The sequence below is a fragment of the Mastigoproctus giganteus genome, chromosome 5 (genome assembly GCF_048544385.1).
Source record: "Mastigoproctus giganteus isolate SK-2022 chromosome 5, ASM4854438v1, whole genome shotgun sequence".
NCBI classification, from domain to species: Eukaryota; Metazoa; Arthropoda; class Arachnida; order Uropygi; family Thelyphonidae; genus Mastigoproctus; species Mastigoproctus giganteus.
In genome coordinates, this window is record NC_143579.1 from 81,618,779 (window position 1) to 81,638,489 (window position 19,711).

At 37.3% G+C, this 19,711-nt stretch overlaps 1 protein-coding gene across 1 annotated transcript in view; it reads left to right on the forward strand.

Moving 5' to 3' along the window:
- Taf1 (TATA-box binding protein associated factor 1) overlaps positions 1–19,711 on the forward strand; it is an 818,869-nt gene that overhangs the window by 220,034 nt on the left and 579,124 nt on the right. The window contains exons 11-12 of the mRNA XM_090374096.1: positions 2,764–2,892; positions 9,173–9,244. Of these exons, the coding sequence (XP_090230222.1) occupies positions 2,764–2,892; positions 9,173–9,244 (201 nt within the window). The remainder of the gene's footprint in view (positions 1–2,763; positions 2,893–9,172; positions 9,245–19,711) is intronic.

Genomic DNA, 19,711 nt, shown 5'->3' on the forward strand with positions numbered 1-19,711 from the left:
ACTACACCTCAACAAACCCATGCTGTGTCTGAATTATTACTGCTGTCCTAGCTAGGTAATCGTGCAATGCATCTTTTAACCAGTGACTCCATTATTTTCCTTGGAAGTCTTTCTAAGATCTAAATATGTGATTCAAAGTTATCCCTGCATCCAGTTCCTTTGTGACCACATCATAGTAATCAATCAAATTGGTCAGGCAAGACTTTCCCGTAACAAAACCATGCTCTGTCTGAGCTGGATCATCAACAGTTGAACCATCAGTATCCAGTGGACCAATCTGATTCATCCCTTTCCTTCTAGAGTTTACATAGGTAAAGAACTCTTTGTTGTTTTGCTTTGCATCCTTTGCCAAGGATTTCTCATAATCTGCCTTTGACTGCCTAATCTCCTTTGTGACTTGGTTACAGACCAGCTTATATCTATCATAAGCTTCCATGTCACCCTTGGGATACATTAATTTATATGTATAAATTAATGTATCCCTTCCATGGGATACATTAATTTATATGTATCCCATGCATTTTTCTACTCTGCCATATGTCTCATTGGTTCATCTGACATCCATTTAGGCCGAAACCTTGAACAATATTTCTTAGTTGGTATGTAAAGCCTAGTAGCTTCCAAGATTAATTCTTTGAATGCTTCCCATTTTGAATTTGCTGTTGGGAACATCATCAGTTGGGTATAGATTTTAAATACTGTCTCAGACCATCGTTGTCACCTTTACGAAAGCAAAAACCCTTCTCTCTACCACTGACTGTAGTTACATCTTTGAGTAAATTCCACTTCAGCACACTGTGATCACTGCCACATAGTGGTTCCTTTATCTGCAGATTCTTAATGCACGAAGAATCACTACTGATAATCAGATAATCACTACTGATAGTTGCCTCCCGAACATGCTGATGTAGAAAACAATCATCCAATAAATCCACAAAAGCCTTGCTAGTGTGTGTGAGTGACCAACCCACAAATTCCAGTCAGTATCTGAGAAATTAAAATCCCTCATTTTAAGACTCTCTGATTTACTGGCCCACTCTATTTCCCTGTACAGTTTCTTATACCCATCAGAGTCATTAAACCTACAACACACTCCTACTCTCAATTTTGATCTCCCAATGCTTATGTCACACGAAACTGACTCGGCACTGCGCTGTCCAGCGATGTCGATTGGCTTCACTTCCTTCGATTTTGTGTTTCTTAACTAATAGCTGTTTGTTTGTTTGTTTGGATTTTTTTGGCGCATTAGCTACTAATAGCATACCCCCTCCTCCCTTCCTATCCTGTCTATTCTTCCTGTGCACATTGTACTCCCCAAATTCCAGTTCTGCATTCCTTATATCTGTGAGAATCTCTGATATCCACACAATATCTGCCTTTGATGTTTTGAGCAATACCTCAAATTCATCAAAGTTGTTTACTAAACTCCCAGCACTGGTGTACATGCAAGTATACATGCATCTGTTCCTATTCTTAGCTACCCTAACACAACCCATGTGTTTTCTTGTACCGCAATGACTCGCAGCAATCTCTGAAATCCCCTGCATCTTGTTTTCCAAGCTGCTGCTTATTCCTATAGAAGCAGTGCAAGAATCACTTTCACCTCTGCCAGTGGCTGCTGTTAATCTATTAGTCCTTGTATCCCTCCAAGCTAGCATTTTTCCGACCCACCGAACACTGCCTCGATAGCATCAGCAAATATTCTTGCACCCTTTCTATTTAAGTATATCCCATCCCTGTAGAAACAGTCTCTCCTTTAACAGGAGAGACTGCCTCTACTGCTTAATTTATAAAGGTTTTTTTTAATAATATCATACTCAGTAAAGTTTTGTTTTGTAGACTTCACCTCATTATTCTTAATTCTGTTTAATTGATCTGTGTAAGTTTCTTTTTATATATTTTCATACATATTCTGGTTATCAGATACCAAAAGTAACTTTTGATATACTTATATAAAATTAACTTGTTCCCAGCCTGTGATGTACATAGGCATCAGATGCCTCTAGAAATAATATGTCATTATGCATATAAGCATTCAAAAAGCAACCAAGGACTGTGCCAATGCATATGGACTTCATTCTTAAGTGGTCAGTAAATAAGTGCTGTAAAAGTAAAGGTACATGAAATTAACTGCTGCTTAATATTGTCACACTGATTGAACTCTTTGCTATTTACAGCAACACTTGGCCTTCGTTTATAGATTTGGGCACAGTTTTATTTTAGTGTTCTTTACATGTATTGAGGTTAATTTATGTATGAGGAATATACTTTTAATAAAATTTTGAGGTTTGTTCTGATTTACAGTTTTGCCCAAAACTAAATGTTAACTTTTAGCTATAAATACTAAACTTTTCCTTTTATTGTTACTCTTCAACATTACCCCAGGGGCTCACGTCTGGTGAGTATTGGCTTGGCAAACACCCAGGGTAATGTGAGCTGGATATAATTATTCTTCTCTTCCTTGGTTTCTCTCTCTCTCTCTCTCTCTCTCTCTCTCTCTCTCTCTCTCTCTCTCTCTCTCTCTCTCTCATGTTAACTCAGAAATTTTTTTTTTTGGCTGGTGCAGCAAAAGCCTCAGGTTTCCTTGCACTGTATGGCTAATGATAATAATAAAAAAATAATAATAATTAGGAAAATTATAGCACATTAATTAAACTCTCTCAAATAGCAGCAAACTTATTAAAAGCTGATCATAGTTTGCTCAAATTATTGTAGCTATTGAAGCATAGAAAATCAACCACAGCAATTTTTTTTTTATTATAGGCCATGAACAAAATACCAGAGCCAAAGATACTCACCCTAGATCCAAACGATGAAAATATTATTCTTGGCATCCCTGATGATCCTAATCCTAGTGATCAGACAAATTCAGAACCAGTGAAAGAAAAGAAGGTAAGTTATGTTTGGCTTTTAAAAATCTTACTATAGAAAAGGAAAGAGTTGGGATGCATGCACTCAAACATACTTAGAGAGAGAGCGTGCTGAAAATATTCTTGCATTCCTTTTGCTTAAGTGTATCTTATCCCTGTTAACAAGCACATACCATGCTGGGAAAAATTGTATTCATTGATCCATGCACATTCTTTTTCTGTCATTTTGTGCAGAATGATGGACAAAGAAATAATAACTGCTGTTAGTTTATTATTTAATTAAACCCCTCAACGTGGGCACCTGTACGTGGTGAGGGGACCTCCCAGTGATGCTGCTGGTTTACCAGATTAGCATCACTGGGATCCAACGCCCATACCTTGGTTCCAGGGTTACACCATTGGAATCCGGCGTGTGCAGCCGTGCGCCGCGACCCGTGGAAGCGGAAAGGGGGATCCTGGTGGTTGAGGGGCCCAGCCTTAATACACCACTTTGGCCCCTGCTTCGACGAGACGGGTGGTCCCGGACCGGCTCGACTGGGATCAATCGGCGGGTGGTATTATACTGCTAGGGTCAACTGCGTTCCAATAAGTCTCCCTCCCTATGGTCCTGGGACGGGATAAAGACTTATTGGTAACGTGGGTATGGTGTTCTAAGCGAACTCGGCGTCCCACTCGTGTACGCAGTACCTGCTAGTTCACGAGTGGGCGCCCCCTCGTAGGGCTCCGTGGTGGGTGAGGTACTTAGGCATCAGACATTTTCTTTTTACTCCTATGAGTAATTTAAATCCCAATTCTTCTGGGGCCCCAACAAGGCCCCTACCTAATCGAGATCATGACGCAGATAACACCTCTGCAAAAAGAGCCAGAACTGAGGAAACACCACCACCATCAGTGACACCGCTTTTCCTCATTCTCCATTCAACCGGAGAGCAGTCCATTGGAAAGATGTCACCCTTCTTCATCCAGAAAGGATTAGAAGGGTTGGCAGGTTCACCAAAATCTGTAAAAAGACTGCGTTCTGGCGACCTTTTGGTCGAAGCTTCTACCACCAAGCAAGCGGAAAAAATCATAAAGGCTACATCCATAGGGGGAATACCTATCATCGTAACCCCTCACAAAACTCTAAATTCTTCACGTGGCGTCATATCAGAGTGGGACCTTCTTCATGTTTCTGAAGAAGAGATCTGCTCTGAATTAAAAGACCAAGGAGTGACAGCTGTCAAAAGAATATCGATGAGAAAGGATGGGAATCTCGTCCCTACCCGAGTTCTCATCCTAACGTTTAATACCCCACGGCCTCCAAGTTCCATAAAGGCAGGCTATCTAAACTGCCCAGTGAGGATTTATATCCCAAACCCACTGCGGTGCTTTAGATGCCAAAAATACGGCCACTCACAAACATCTTGTCGTGGTAATCCTGCCTGTGCTCGATGTGGTGTTAAAGACCACGAGAGCAAGGAATGCTCAGCTCCAAAACCTATCTGTGTCAATTGCCAAGAAGAGCATCCCGCCTACTCTAGAGCATGTCAGCGGTGGAAGGATGAAAAAGAGATCCAAAAGTTAAAAACAGAGCTGAATATCTCCTACCCAGAGGCCAGAAAACGTATCCAACCAGTAAATAGCGGGAAACCTTCATACGCCCAGAAGGTTTCTGCTAAGTGCACTATCGGGACACAAACTGAGATGACTATACCACCAAAAGAGTCATTCACCCCGATTGCACGCTATTTATTGAGTTCTCAAAAGCCCACCAAAAAAACACAGTCAGTTGCCACTCCTATATCCGTACCTCCTAGCGCTCCACCACTACCAAAACCAAGTGGTAAAGAGCCTGCAGTAAGAACAGAAACAATGGATGTAGAGAACAAGGAGGTACAGGATGAATCTGTCTTGGAACTCTTTGCGGAGGAAGAAATGGACACGGGACAGCGTCCATTCTTCCCCAAAAAAGATAAATCCAAGACTGACAAAAGTAAGCCCTCAGCACCTCGGAAGCCGCCTGATGGACCCACCAAGCCAAAGTAATGGCTAAATTCCTACAATGGAATTGTCGTGGATTCCGGCGAAATACTGATGACATCAAGGCCCTCCTGCAAAAGCACGAGCCAGTTTGCTTTTGCTTGCAGGAGACTTATCTAAAGGCAAATGATGATCCCACCCTGCATAACATCACAATCTTTCGTAAGGATAGAATTGCGGATGGTCCTGCTCATGGAGGAGTGGCTATCCTTGTGGGTAATCAGACCCCAGTTCAGCCCTTGCTAATTACAACCAGCATTGAGGCTGTTGCAATTCGCCTGACAGTGGGATTTTTATTAACTGTGTGCTCTATTTATTTGCCACCTGGGACTGACATCTCCCAGGAAGACCTTGATGATCTTGTATCGCAGTTGCCTCCCCCTTTCTTACTTCTTGGAGATTTTAATGGACATAACACCCTGTGGGGTAGTGCTAACATCAACGGAAGGGGACGAGTCATAGAGCGTATGCTCAATGACAATGACCTTTCCCTTCTAAATACTGGAACAAACACCCTCTTCCATATGCCTACCCGTACGTTTTCTGCCATTGATCTCTCTATCTGCTCCCCTTCTCTACTCCCTTCACTCACTTGGGAAGTGGAGGAGAATCCATACGGAAGTGATCACTTCCCTGTGATAACCTTGTTACACAGTGGGAGACCGTGTCTTCCTTTTAGGTTACCACGGTGGAAGTTTGATCAGGCTGACTGGAATGCCTTCCAACATCAGGCAAATTTTGACCTCAGTACAGTCAGTCAGGAGCCTATCAATGACGCAGTAACGTACATCACAGAAATCATTGTCCAAGCAGCTGCGAATGCTGTTCCAAAAACATCTGCCCGGTTTCCACCATTTCCCAAACCTTGGTGGAATTCCCAATGCACAGCAGCAAAAAAGGCTCAAAACAAAGCGTGGGGGATATTCCGCCGATATCCTACCACTGTTAATCTAATAGCCTTCAAGCGTGCACGAGCCAAAGCACGCTACATTCGCCGTCAGAGTCAAAAGGAATCATGGATCCGTTTTACATCATCTATTAACCAGGCTACCAATTCTAAGGTAGTCTGGGATAAAATCCGGAAAATGAAGGGAAAATATACATCCCACCCTTCTTCAATCCTAGATTATAATGGATGCGCTATTGCAGATCCAACTGCAATAGCCAATGCTCTTGGGGAAACATTCTCTAACATCTCCGCAACATCTTCGTATTCCCCAGAGTTCCTGGTCCTGAAATATAAACTAGAAAAACAGGCACTTAATTTTAAGACCAAGGGCCTCTATCCTTACAACGGGGCATTCACTATAGAGGAACTGAAAAGAGCCCTCACTCTTTCCAAAGCAAGTGCTGTTGGACCAGATGGCATCCATTATGAAATGATTAAACACCTTTCACCAAAATCTATGGATTGTCTGCTCCTTCTGTATAACAGAATCTTTACTGAGGGGCAGTTTCCGGACTCCTGGCGAAAGGCAATCGTCCTTGCCTTCCCTAAGCCAGGAAAGGATCCAAAAGTCACCACCAACTATCGTCCTATTGCTCTGACTAGCTGTCTGTGCAAAATCCTGGAGAGAATGGTTAATTCTCGCTTAATATGGTATCTCGAGTCAAATGACCTTCTCTCCAACATCCAGTGCGGCTTCCGAAGGAACCGGTCCACTTTGGACCATCTTATTAGAATGGAAGCATCCATCCGGGATGCTTTCCTAAAACGGGAACACTTGGTGTCGGTGTTCTTTGACATGGAGAAAGCGTATGACACAACTTGGAGATTTGGCATTTTGAAAGACTTACATAGCCTAGGCCTAAGAGGGCATCTGCCCTTTTTTATTCAAAACTTTTTAGCCAATCGATCGTTCCAAGTTCGTGTGGGATCCTCACTCTCTCGCTCCTTCAGCCAAGAGGAGGGAGTACCACAAGGATCAGTATTAAGTGTCACGCTTTTTGCCATCAAAGTGAATTCAATCACAGAACAACTTCCTCCAACTGTAAACTGTGCCCTCTATGTTGATGACTTTAGCATATTTTGTCAGTCATGCAACATGAGGGTTATTGAAAGACAACTGCAGAAAGCTATTGATCGCCTCAACTCCTGGGCTCTTGCTAATGGCTTCAGGTTCTCGCCGGAGAAGACCGTTTGCGTACACTTTTGTCGTAAGCGTAATCTTCATCCTGAACCTGAATTAAAGCTCGGACAACATGTAATTCCAATAGCAGCGGACACAAAATTCTTGGGACTCGTATTCGATAAAAAGCTGACCTTTCTGGATCACATCCGTCAACTCCGCACAAAGTGCACAAGAGGGCTAAATATTCTGCGCTCTCTTTCCTCAACATCTTGGGGTGCGGATCGATGCACCCTACTACGTATCTATCGTGCACTTGTACGATCCAGACTGGATTACGGGTCCCTGGTATACAATTCGGCCAGAGACAGTGTACTTCGTTGGCTCGATCCTGTCCATCATCTGGCTCTCCGTACCGCTATTGGAGCATATCGCACATCTCCTGTCCAGAGCTTATACGTCGAAGCAAACGAACCGCCATTATTGCTTCGACGTAAGCAGTTGTCTCTAAACTACGCTCTAAAACTGAAATCCCTGCCAGACCACCCTACGTGGCTAACCGTTTTTGAGCCACGATGGGAAAATTTGTACAACACCCGTAAGACTGCCAATCGTCCTTTTGGTATTCGTGTCCAAGAGCTACTCAAAGAATTTAATATAAAGGTAGACAGGGTTGCCCAAACACCAAAGCAACCCCTTCCACCCTGGCATGCTCATGTCCCGGCATGTGACTTGTCCCTTAGAAATTGGGGAAAGTCGGACACTCCATCGTCTGTCTACCTGCAGCTTTTTTCAGCACACCGAGCTGAACATTCTGACTTCGCGCCAGTCTACACAGACGGCTCGAAGGCGGAATCATATGTGGGATCTGCTGCTGTCTTTAGAGACAGCACTACATCGGAGCAGATTCCCTCTGAATGCAGCATATTTACTGCAGAGCTGCACGCTATAAAGTTAGCCTTGGATCACATTAGTGAATGCCAATACCATCGGTTCATTTTATATTCCGACTCTCTCAGTGCGTTACAGGCTTTAATATCTGTGAGATATAATGATCATCCAGTTCTGTCTAGCATTCAGCAGAAGATTCGCGTTCTCCATGAACGTGAATATGATATCCGCTTCTGCTGGATTCCCAGCCACATTGGGATTAGGGGAAATGATTTGGCTGACACCGCAGCCAAATCAGCAATCCCTAATAATAATCGCTGCCTGTCAGTCCCCTATACAGACTACAGGAAAACTATACAGCAGAAGATACACTCCCAATGGCAGGATTTGTGGAATAGACAGACTGGGAATAAACTGTATCGTATAAAGCCTGTAATTGAACCGTGGCAGTCTAGTCTGCGCAGGAATCGTAAGGAGGAAGTTGTTCTTGCCCGGACCCGCATAGGACATAGTCATTTGACACATTCGTTTTTGCTGAGGGCTGATGACCCTCCTATGTGTGTGTCCTGTGGCACAATCTTAACAATCAGACACGTTTTAGTTGACTGTACCAGTTTTAGAAATGCTCGTTTTACCGCTTTTAACCATCTGACTGAGCCGTATACACTCAGTCAGATTTTATCCGACAATGACCATGTGTCTGCTATTTATAATTTCCTAAAATCAGTAAACCTTTTTAATCATATTTAAAAATCTTATTATTTTAAGATTTTCCATTGTTACTTATTTACTGATATTTGTCTGTTACAGTTTATACTTGTTTTTATAACCTGACGTAGTGACCTAATTCAGTAGGTCACTGAAACTTTTTTACCTTTTATGACAAGGTTTTGGCGCATTATAGCCATAGTTGCTGATGCGCCAATAAAACTCAACCAACCAACCAACCAACCATTTAATTAAAAATTTAATTAAAATTGAACTAATATCTATTAGTTCTTTTTTAATTAAATTTGGATGGCTTAACAAATATTTCTAAAAGAGCTGAATATAAAATTTCTCAAATCCTTAATGCAGATGGTCAGATGGACATGGTGAAGACAATAGGTGCTTTATGCATGTTTGATAATGCACTAACAAATATTGTAATTAGCATATGAAGATGTTTTTTTTAACATTAAATGTTCATATTTATTTGGAGCTACTTATTATTACTATCTTCACATAATTTGTTAAGTAGTGGATTTATGTACATTTGAAAAGAATATCAAGGGAAAATTATGGTACTGCTATTAGTAATAAATGTGTTGGATTTTCTTACAGGACATGGTGAGAAAATCTAGAATTTTATTAGGGAAAGCTGGTGTTATTTCAGAGCCAGAGCCATTAAGCCCCGTAAGTATTATGTTAGTTATTTTTTTTACTCTTAGTTTATTGTTTATATATATATATATATTTTTTTTTTCCTCGCCTTTTTCCAATTATATATATATGAGGTCAGCATTTTTACTGTTTTGGCATGAAATTTTTTACGGCCCGATGCCCTTCCTGACATCAACCCTCACCCTTTATTTGGGCTGGGGATATACAGTGGTCATTCCCTGACCTTCCGCATCCTCTGTATTTGGTGGTCATGGGCTCGAACCCCGGTCTAATCAGGAAGCATGTGCTACGCGCTGCTGCTCCTGCCCACCTGGCTATGGAGGTGCCTTCATTGTTTATATATTAATTATTAATATCTAGTTTATTATGCAATTTCTGAGACCTCTTAGGTTTGTTTCTGCCTTTCTCCACTCCAATGTTACATCTAATTATTTCAAGGGCACTAGAAAAATTATCCAGCTAATTTATTTTTTTTTTAATAGAAAAATTAATGTGCACTTTCTGTTGCATAACCTATTCATCTGTTGCAGATAATGCGGATATATATATATTTTTTTGATATTGGAGATACATATAAAGCAGTCATTAAATTCGTCAAACAAAGAAGACAAGTTTCCCAAGGAAATTCTTGTGAATCTGATTAATGTACATGGCCAAGGTGACCATATTTATTATATCAAGTAAAGTTCTGGATGTCAAAGGTTTGTTATCATTTGCTCCTAAAGATGTTGATGAATTGTTATCATTGAGTTCTAAATTGATGAATAGATCAGACAAAATATGCTAACTATTCAGATTGACAAATCCACACTAATAATTTACTTTGATTATGCACAAATCTAATATTTAAACTTTGAGTGTGTAATAGTGCTGTTCCTTGTCTCAAAGAAATTCCAAACTTAGGAATCGGATATTCAGATCATTTTGAAAATGCTCTTAGAAGAACAGGAATAATTGAATGAGCATTTCAGGATGTTACAAATGTTACAATGTGTTGCTTATTTAGGAAATAGTTATTATTTTGATATCAGAGCATGCCTCAATCATCTTGAATCATTTGAATCAGATAAAAGCAATTAGTTCAGAATATGTTTTCTGTGATAAACTGTTTTCTAGGAAAAATGCAATTATATAATGCCAAATTGTACTTTGTTGGTGTAAATACTTCAGAATATTACCTCTCAAGTATTGACATGATTACTTAGATTTAAGTTCTGCTTTAAAGTGAAAATGAACTACAATTTTACAGGGAAATGACTATTTTTTTTAAAGAATACCCAGAAAGCTTTATATCTGTATTAGCAAGTGAAGATTAAATGTGGATCCATTATTGGGATCCGGAAGCCAAGCAAGAATCCTAATGGTTGCACAAGAGTTTTACATCCAAAGAACTTTGACTCAGCAACCTGCTGGGAAGATAATGGTGAGAGTTATGTAACAGTAGGTTTCAAATTGGATTCCCCTTGCTGATTATAGGCTTGACAAAACTAGTCTTATTATGTTAATTAATTGATAGGCACAACACGTGGTAGATTAAGTCCTCGTTATATCACGTGGTAGATTAAGTCTTCCCCAACCAGACCAAGAGACTCCACACCCGGATCACATTAACAACTCTGAAGATGGGCAGCAGTGAGTTCTCAAAATGCAGCCATAAATAGTTTAAATGTTTCTGTGATAAACTGTTTTATAGGCAAAATTTAATTATATAATGCTAAATTATACTTAGTTAGTGTAAATACTTCAGAATATTACCTTCAAGTATTGACATGATTACTTAGATGTAAGTTCTGCTTCAAAGTGCGAATCAACTGCAATTTCACAGAGAATTGAGGTGGTTCATTTCTTTTAAAGTTGTATCATTTCAGTAATAAGTTATTTATCTACCACATGATATAATAGTGTAGTGTCTATCAGTTCATTAACATAATAATGAACAATCACATAGACCCCCTCCTTACAAGTAATTAAAAACTTGTCTTATAAGTTTTTTTTTTTTTTTTTTTTCATATTACACAAGTTGTGTGATTCCATAAAGAAGAATTGACCTAGATAGCTTTCAAATGATGATCTGTTTTTTCACAACAGCAACATGCCAATTCATAAGTCATGTGTTGCATTTGTTCTTAGACACTGTTTTCCAATTAAAATGACCTTAAGCTACCATTTCTCAGTTGATTGAGGCTCAAGAAGAATCTTTCTTTTTGAAAGCAGTAGTTTGTTTTGAAAAATGAAATAGAGTAAGGTGCTTTGTGGTCAAGGGGAATTATGTTGAAAAATAAAAATAGACATTAACCTTCTATCTTGTTTCTTTATGCCTGGGTTAATAACTTCTCTAGTGCTTCTTGTGTTATCATCTTTTTTTAATATCATAATTAATAAAATAGTCTTTATTATTATGGAACATTTTGTATTTTGAGTTTATAAATATTTTGAAATAAGCTTTCTTGACAGTTGTTTAAAAGTTCAAGATTTTTAGATATAGGAAGAAGAGTAACAAACCTCTTTTTCTAAACTCTAGAATTTTCATACAAGACATAGCAAAAAAATCCAGAATTTTATTAGGGAAATCTGGTGTTATTTTGGAGCCAGATCCATTACAGTACAGGAGTTTACAATAAATCATGAATACAATTGTTAATCATATTTAGTAGTCATGGGCTTGAACCAGAGTTCACTCAAAGAGCACGTGCTACGGTACTCTCACTCTGATCACAGTCTTAAAGTTTTGAAAAAGATTGCTTTTTCTCTAGATTATACAGCTCTTCAATTAACATTATACAATAAATTGATGAATTTATCAGTCAGAATATGCTAACTGTTTTTAGATTGACAAATCCTCATTAATAACTTATTTTGATTATGCACAAATATAATATTTAAACTCTAAGAAGATATTATGATATAGCACTGTTCTTTGTTCCAAAGAAATTGAAAACTTATGAATCAGATATTCAAATCATTTTGTAAACAGAGCATGTTAAAAATTCTCTTAGAAGACTAGACATAATTAAAGGAGCCCTTAAGGATTTCTCAAATGTTGATAATATGTGGCTTATTTAGGAAATGGTTATTCTAATGTCAGAACATTCCTCTGTCACCTGGGATCCTTTTGAATCATGTCAAATAAAAGAACATCGAAGGAGCACAGAAATGTTTTTCTGTGGTGACTATATTCTAGGCAGAATTTAATATATATGCCGAATCATACTTTAATAGCATGAATACTTCAGAACATTATCACTTAGATTTGAGTTTTCTGGAAATCTAATTACTGGATAGATTTATGCTCTTGATTTGCTAGAGGTTGCTAACTTTAATTGTCCTGCCAGAACAACTTGAAATCCTGATTTATTCAGATTATCAAATTCAGAATTATTCATAAGAAATATCAGTATTTTGACAAGAGTGGCAGTTGTAAATGATGGCACTATTCCCTCGTCAAAAAATTAGAATGAATTAGAAAGACAAGAATCAAGAGAGGTCCAAGCACTGATTCCTTAGAGCAGCATTTCCCAAACTTTTTTAGTCACTTAACACTTTTCATCTCACAATATATTTACCGAACTCTTTTAGTGGAAGCCAAAGAACTATTTGCTAATATTTTATTACATATGATGCAGTGTGCATCGAGAGCATCTTTATTTCCAACACCAGTAAAGCCAAAATTCAAATAACTGTCATCATACTTTCGTTTTGGTATTTTATTAGTTGGTTCCTGCTTTTTCACTTCAGATTTTTTGGGGAAAAAAGGCTGTGATTGTTCATCCTCACTTTGAAGTGCAACAATATTGTGTTCGTTTTCATCGACCACAGTTGCACTACTAGAAGTACTTTGCTTCTCATTTTAAAGTTCCTTTTTTCAACCACAAATCCATGGTCATTTATTTTAATAATAATATTTTGAAATACCAATAATTATCAAAAAAATTAAATTAACAAGGAAGTGAGTTTAGTTATGATATCGGTTCACTTCTCCCTGTCCTTCAATCTGTGTACTCCAGGCTAAATTGAATATGAATGGCATATTAGATCACTACATCGCTACTTTTTCGTAGATATCATTACCTCTATGCAAACCCCGCCAAAATAGTGTTCTGCGGTCTATTTGATTATTAGTCTATGCCAGCATATTAATAGCTGAAAAAAAAAAAAAAAAAAAATTTAAAAATTAAGGATACAAAAGTGGTGTTGCTACAAATATGCAAAATTTATTTATTTAATTTAATTTTTTTAATTATTAATTATGATTTTTCACGGAACATTAGTGTTCCTTGGAACCCAGTTTGGGAAACGCTGCCTTACAGACCCTTTTTTGATATTCCAATCTGAAGAATACCCAAATATGTACACCCTCTGCCTCCTGTCCTTCAACGGTGGGATGAAGCTGATGGTGACTATTTGGTTTTTGGTTTGGAATGATGGTGAACACAAAAGACAAAGATATTCAAATGCACACTATAAAGAAAATTTTCTTTGATTAACCTGAGGAGGGTTTCTACTTTTTAATTTGTGATTTTTTTTGAGCTTGTTATTTTCTTGTAGCAAAATTAATTTGCTACAAGAAACAAAGGTCACATTCAGAATCAGCATTGCAAGTTCATAACCACCAATGATCATCTTAACATTACTAATGATTATATGCACTTACTTCACCACCTTTTTCAGCTTAACTCAATATATGCCACCTTCCCTGGAGCTTTACAGGGTATATGTACCCTGTAAGCAAGAAATGCAGATAAACAGGAACTACCTTTTGAAAACTGTTACATAGTGTAATAAACAATCCAGCTGAATTGAGGGCCAAGTTGAACAAGTATTTTTCAACAACTTTACTATTTAAACCACATTGGTGCTGGGGGGGCAGTGTTAATGAAGCCAAGTTGAAATGTTATAAACTAAGTGACATAATGGTATCTGAAAAGCTACTGAGGCTGAAAGAAGGTCTACTGAGGGTGTATATACCCTGTAAAGCTCCAGGAAAGGTGGCATACATTGAGTTAAGCTGAAAAAAGTGGTGAAGTAAGTGCATATAATCATTAGTAATGTTAAGATGATCATTAGAATTAGAGATTACTCCCTTATGAAGATGTTCCAATGTCTCCCAATCCATATGGAGGAGCTAAAGAAGTGATGGCTAATAATTGATAAGCGAGTTTGTCTTCTTTGTTGGTACTAAGGACCATGGTTAAACTATATAGTAAAACCACAATAAGAATGTTTCCCGAAATGGGTCTCAGGACAGTTTCAAGAAGGGGTGATCTTACCTAACAAATCTCATAAATTACTATGACAAGGTTATAAAGTAGTTGGATGCAAGAAACAACTTTGATATTATATATGTTTTCATTTCAGTACGGCTTTTGATAAGTACTTAAAGTTATTCTTTGAATTATAGCAGGTTGGGAAAAGGGAAGATCCATCAGTGGATGGATCTTCTGTTTTCAGTTAGAGGAAAAGCTTGGATTCAGTACACAAAATGCATGTAAAAAAGAGTTAAATATAATCATAAATTTTTTTTGTTATGTAGTGTTATCCCATCATTTTTATCTTGCAAAATACCTATTGAATTTTCTCTCTGCTTCTTTTTGTATTCATATATGAGTAGAACTCTTCTTTTTTTTCCCACATCTCTCTTTGTGAGTGATTTTTCATACTCAGCTTTTACAAGTCTTACCATCTCAGTAGTTTTATTATATATTTTCTTTTATTTATCATATGAAGCAGTGTCACCGTGATAATTAACACATGCTTTTTTCTTTTGCTTGTTTGTCTTTCAGCTGTCTCATCCATTTTGATGTTTTTCTTTTGCACTATATTTAACTGGAACAAATGGGGTATCTAGGATACCCCTTAAACACTTCCCATTAAATAGCATATATAAATCACTCTGCTTACTAGAACTCAAGGAATACCTGAGTCCATTGTAGTCTCTCTTCTTTTAATTGTTCCTTTTGCTTAGACAACTTAAATTTCTTTGAATATCACTCATTTTATTGACATTATGATCATTCCCTTCTATTGGTTCTTGAACTGTCATATACAGTCCATTCCAGTTATTTGGGACACATCGGGACTAGTGCATTTTGGCCTGATTAAGCGACTGCCCCAATTATCCGTAGTTTCACGTAAATAGTTAAAAATACAATGTAACACCCCCCCCCTTTACAATCAAATCATGCTACGACGAATTCAACATAGTAAAGTACCGTTCACTATACGATGTGCAGTAAGCGCCGGTCATTGTGATCATGTTTGTGAATTGAATTTTAATTCTATTAAACAGCAATTCTAATTAGCGAAAATAGGAGGAATATTATCCACAGGCTATAAAAGCAAAGATATATTAAGCACAAATTTACCCTTTATTACCTTACCAATTAAAAAATTAAATGATACGTGAAAATCGGAAGAATATACGTGATAATTGGAATAATTAATACGTACTGTAATATGTACATACGAACTAGTTGACATTTCTGTTCACTGACATTTGTGGGTGGGGGTTAAAATTTAAAACAGTAAAAAGATAAGCAAATAACAAAGAACACGGAACACACAAATTGCAAGTAACACGATACGTGCAAGTGAGAACCGAGTAACAAGTTACAAAGCTTTAAAAATAGGAATGAAGAGAAGATCTGAAAATTAATTTTTTTATATGATTGAAGATTTCATGGAAGTGTAAACACATTTCACCATAATAACGCACAGAATTCCAGCTGTCAGTGTTATCGCAAATTCAGTAAGATCGAGTTTACTGTCTGTTTATGATAGATTTCACTAACAGAAAAGCCGAATAAACAGGTGACTGCTTATTGTTTTATGGTTGTGACCTCCAGAATTTTGACTGAACCACATGGTACCGTCGTAGACAATCGTAGGGTAATCTCCAGTGCTGCGGTCTCCTGCCCCGATTAAATGGCATGCAGTCCCAATTAAGCGAAATAAACCCTGGCTATTTTCTCAATTGGTTTCTGTTTTTTAAGAATTGCCCCAAATAAACGGCTGCCCCGATTAACCGGTGGCCCAAATAATCGGAATCCACTGTACTTGATACTGCTTGGATCATTGGATCCTTGGTGCAAACTAGATCAAAGATATTTGATCTACTTTTAGACTCTTCCTCCAACATATTGAAATAAATAGTCATCTAGTTGATTTAAAAACTACTTCTCATATGTGTATTGTTACTCCATGATTTTCAGTCTATAAGAAGAAATTAAAGTCACCCATAATGATTCGCTCTCTTACTTCACTACTGAAGATGCCTGAAATGTTTTTCAGTCTTGACACTTCTAAATATGAAGTAATGGTAGAATTATTTTTTGACTGTAAAAGTATAATTGATGAATTTATATAAGAAGGTCACACTGTTAAGTACTCAGAAACATGCTAAGAAACACTCCTGGATTCACTTCTGCTCCTCCATTAACAGAACAACAAGCACTCACTCCAAATAAAATAGAATAATATACGTAAAACTAGTAGCCAATATTCTTTAGTGGAATGGAGATGCATTACAGACCAAACTGAACAAGCAGTGTACTAGGAGAAACATTTGTCATTTTATCAGTAGTAGAATCATATTGTGCATGATTTTTGACATGTATAGAATTTTAAAATACGAGGAGCGGTATGAAAGTATTGCTTCCTATTTTTTTCCTCAGAAAATTTAATTTCTGCAACTATGTCTTTTACATCAATTAATCCTCGATCATTAATAAACACACTGTTATTTTCCCACAAAGTCACCATCACTTTCTATGCACTTCTGCCATCTCTGAATCATCACTATTCCAATCCTGTAAAAGTCCTTACTCTTGCTCTGGAGGGCTTCGTGAACACTGTGCTTGAGCTGGTCATCATCTACAAAATGGGTTACATGGAGTGCATCCTTCAGTGGGCTGAAGAAGTGATAGTCGAAAGGTGCAAGATCCGGGCTCTGAGAGAGGTGAGGAAGAACAGGGCACCCCCATTTTTGCAGTGGCTTCCGTTGTGCCCAGACTGGTGTGGGGTCATGCATTGTCATGGAGAAGAAGAATCTCATTAAGGTTTTTGTCCAGTAAAACTCTACGGAAGTGGGCTTTAAACTTTTTCAATGTTTTCACGTATAGATCTGAGTTGTGGTGTCACGCAACAAGAAGTCCACAAGCAAGACTCCATCCTTGTCCCAAAACACTGTTGCCATGACTTTACCGACAGAAGCCTGTCTTTTGACAATTTTTCACGGTGAATTTTGGGAAGGAATAAAATTATCCCTTCCCTATCCTCAATTCACTCCTTTGTCTTGATACCACTTGCTTGGTATAATTTGTATACATATTATCCTTAAATTTATTATAAATTTATTCTAAATTGTGCCATTTGCTTATAACCACTTATTTTTGCATCTGGGTAGCAACACAATTTTATTTTATTTTGTACCACTTTACTTTTTAATTAATCTTAATTTATTTTGTTATAAAATATACATTGCTTTGGGACAACCTTGTTGTTTTTTTTTTTTTTTTTTGTGAAAGATATATACTGCTTTACCCCTATTTAATCTCACTTAGTTTTATTCTTAAATTTGCTTTTCTTCCACAGGTATGGACAAGTATAGAAACACAGTCTTTTATACATGATTAGGTGTAGGCCCCCTGATGAGATACATGATTATGTATCAATATTTACTTTTAACTGACATCAGATTTTAACTTAATAATTTCTCTACCCTTTTTTTTTTGGACTTATAACCAATTACTCACCTATATCTGGCTACTACTCCTTATATTAATTTAATCATTTTTGCTTTACAGTTCCTTTCTATCCAATTGGCTTTGCAATTCAACCTTTAATTGTGTTTAATTCATTATATCGCATAGGATATTCACATTCTCTCTCTCTCACACCTATAATATCTCCAATTTTCTATCCTATTAGTTATGGCATTTTGTGTAATTTACGCATCCATCTTAACACTTTTTAACAGACATCAGTTCTACCTCATTCGTATATATTATTTTTTTTGCTATATGGATGCAGTTATATGGCCTAAGTAGACTGTATAGCTGCATCCATTTGGAATAATTACTATCCAAATGTATGGTGTCGTGCAATCATATTAGATTTCCCTAAATGCAGGAAAGATCAAAACAATTGTAGCAGCTATAGATCTGTTGCCCTCACTAGTAATAGGTCTATAGTTATACCAATATACAATAAGGGTTTCAGAATGGTCGATCCACATTAGATAACCTTGTGAGGATCAAATCAGAGTTTAGAGTTGCATTCTTTAAGATCAAATTATGTGGTTTAATATATATTTACAAAAAAAAATAACAAAACGTATGGCATATATGTCATGGACATATAACAACATGCATACATTTTGTATTACATATAGCTAGATGTAATCAATCTAGCTCTGTGGATATTGCCAAAGTTTATACAAAATTTCATGAAAACAGAACATGCCAGCTTAGAAAGCAAACCTTCCTCCCTAACTCCTATAAGTAAAGAGTTCTCCAGCTATCCATTTGAATGTCATCCATTCTTGAGTGCTACTGCTGCTTGCTATAAAAATAAACAGCGACACAAATCTACTGTATGTAGATAACTTTGTTGTATCCTGCCACAAAAAATTAGAACAATAGAAAAGCAATTACAGTGTATAAACAACAATTTAAATAAAGGGGCCCAAAAAATATCAGGGCACAAGACAATTTATATGCATTTTTTTGTATGAAGAGATATTTCCATCCAGATCCCGAAACAGCAATAAAAGGATACCACTGTCAATAAAACCAAGGGTTAAATTACCAGGTCGTAGAACTATAAGCCAACCTTTGACCTTTGTTGAACAAAGCTGTGTTATAAACAAATTGCACAAAATTCCTAAATGTCCTTAAACACCTGTCAATCCTAAAAAAGATAGCATGGGGCACTGATAGGTTTACCCTTCTAAACTTATATAAAGCATATAAAGCAATAGGCAAATCATAAATGTACTTTGAAATACCAGTATATGATCCTGCAAAAAAATTTGCTTTTAGGTGAGTCAACACAGTTCAGTTTAATGCCATTGACATTTCAACAGGAGCCACCCATACTCATCCACACACTGCTTCAGTGTAGAAACTAATAATCATTACATTCCATTAGAAGAAAGCAGCTTATACTCTATTACCGTCCCATCTGGGCACCACTTTCTGATCTGAGATGGGAGACACTTATGTGGAAATCCTAGTTAAATTCAATCAACTAATAGGCATCCATATGCAAGAACTTTTGGTAATGCAACTTTAGTATTAACCACATTGCAAGAGAACAAGATTTTAACACCAATATGGATTAATCAACTTAGGTTTTGTGATTCTCCATACAAGTTTGAAACAAAAAAGTCCATCACCCAACAATGCACAGGGCATAAGTTTCAGATTGCATAAATATTTTCATAGGCTGGTTGAAATAAGAAAATCATGTAGGTGCTGTCAC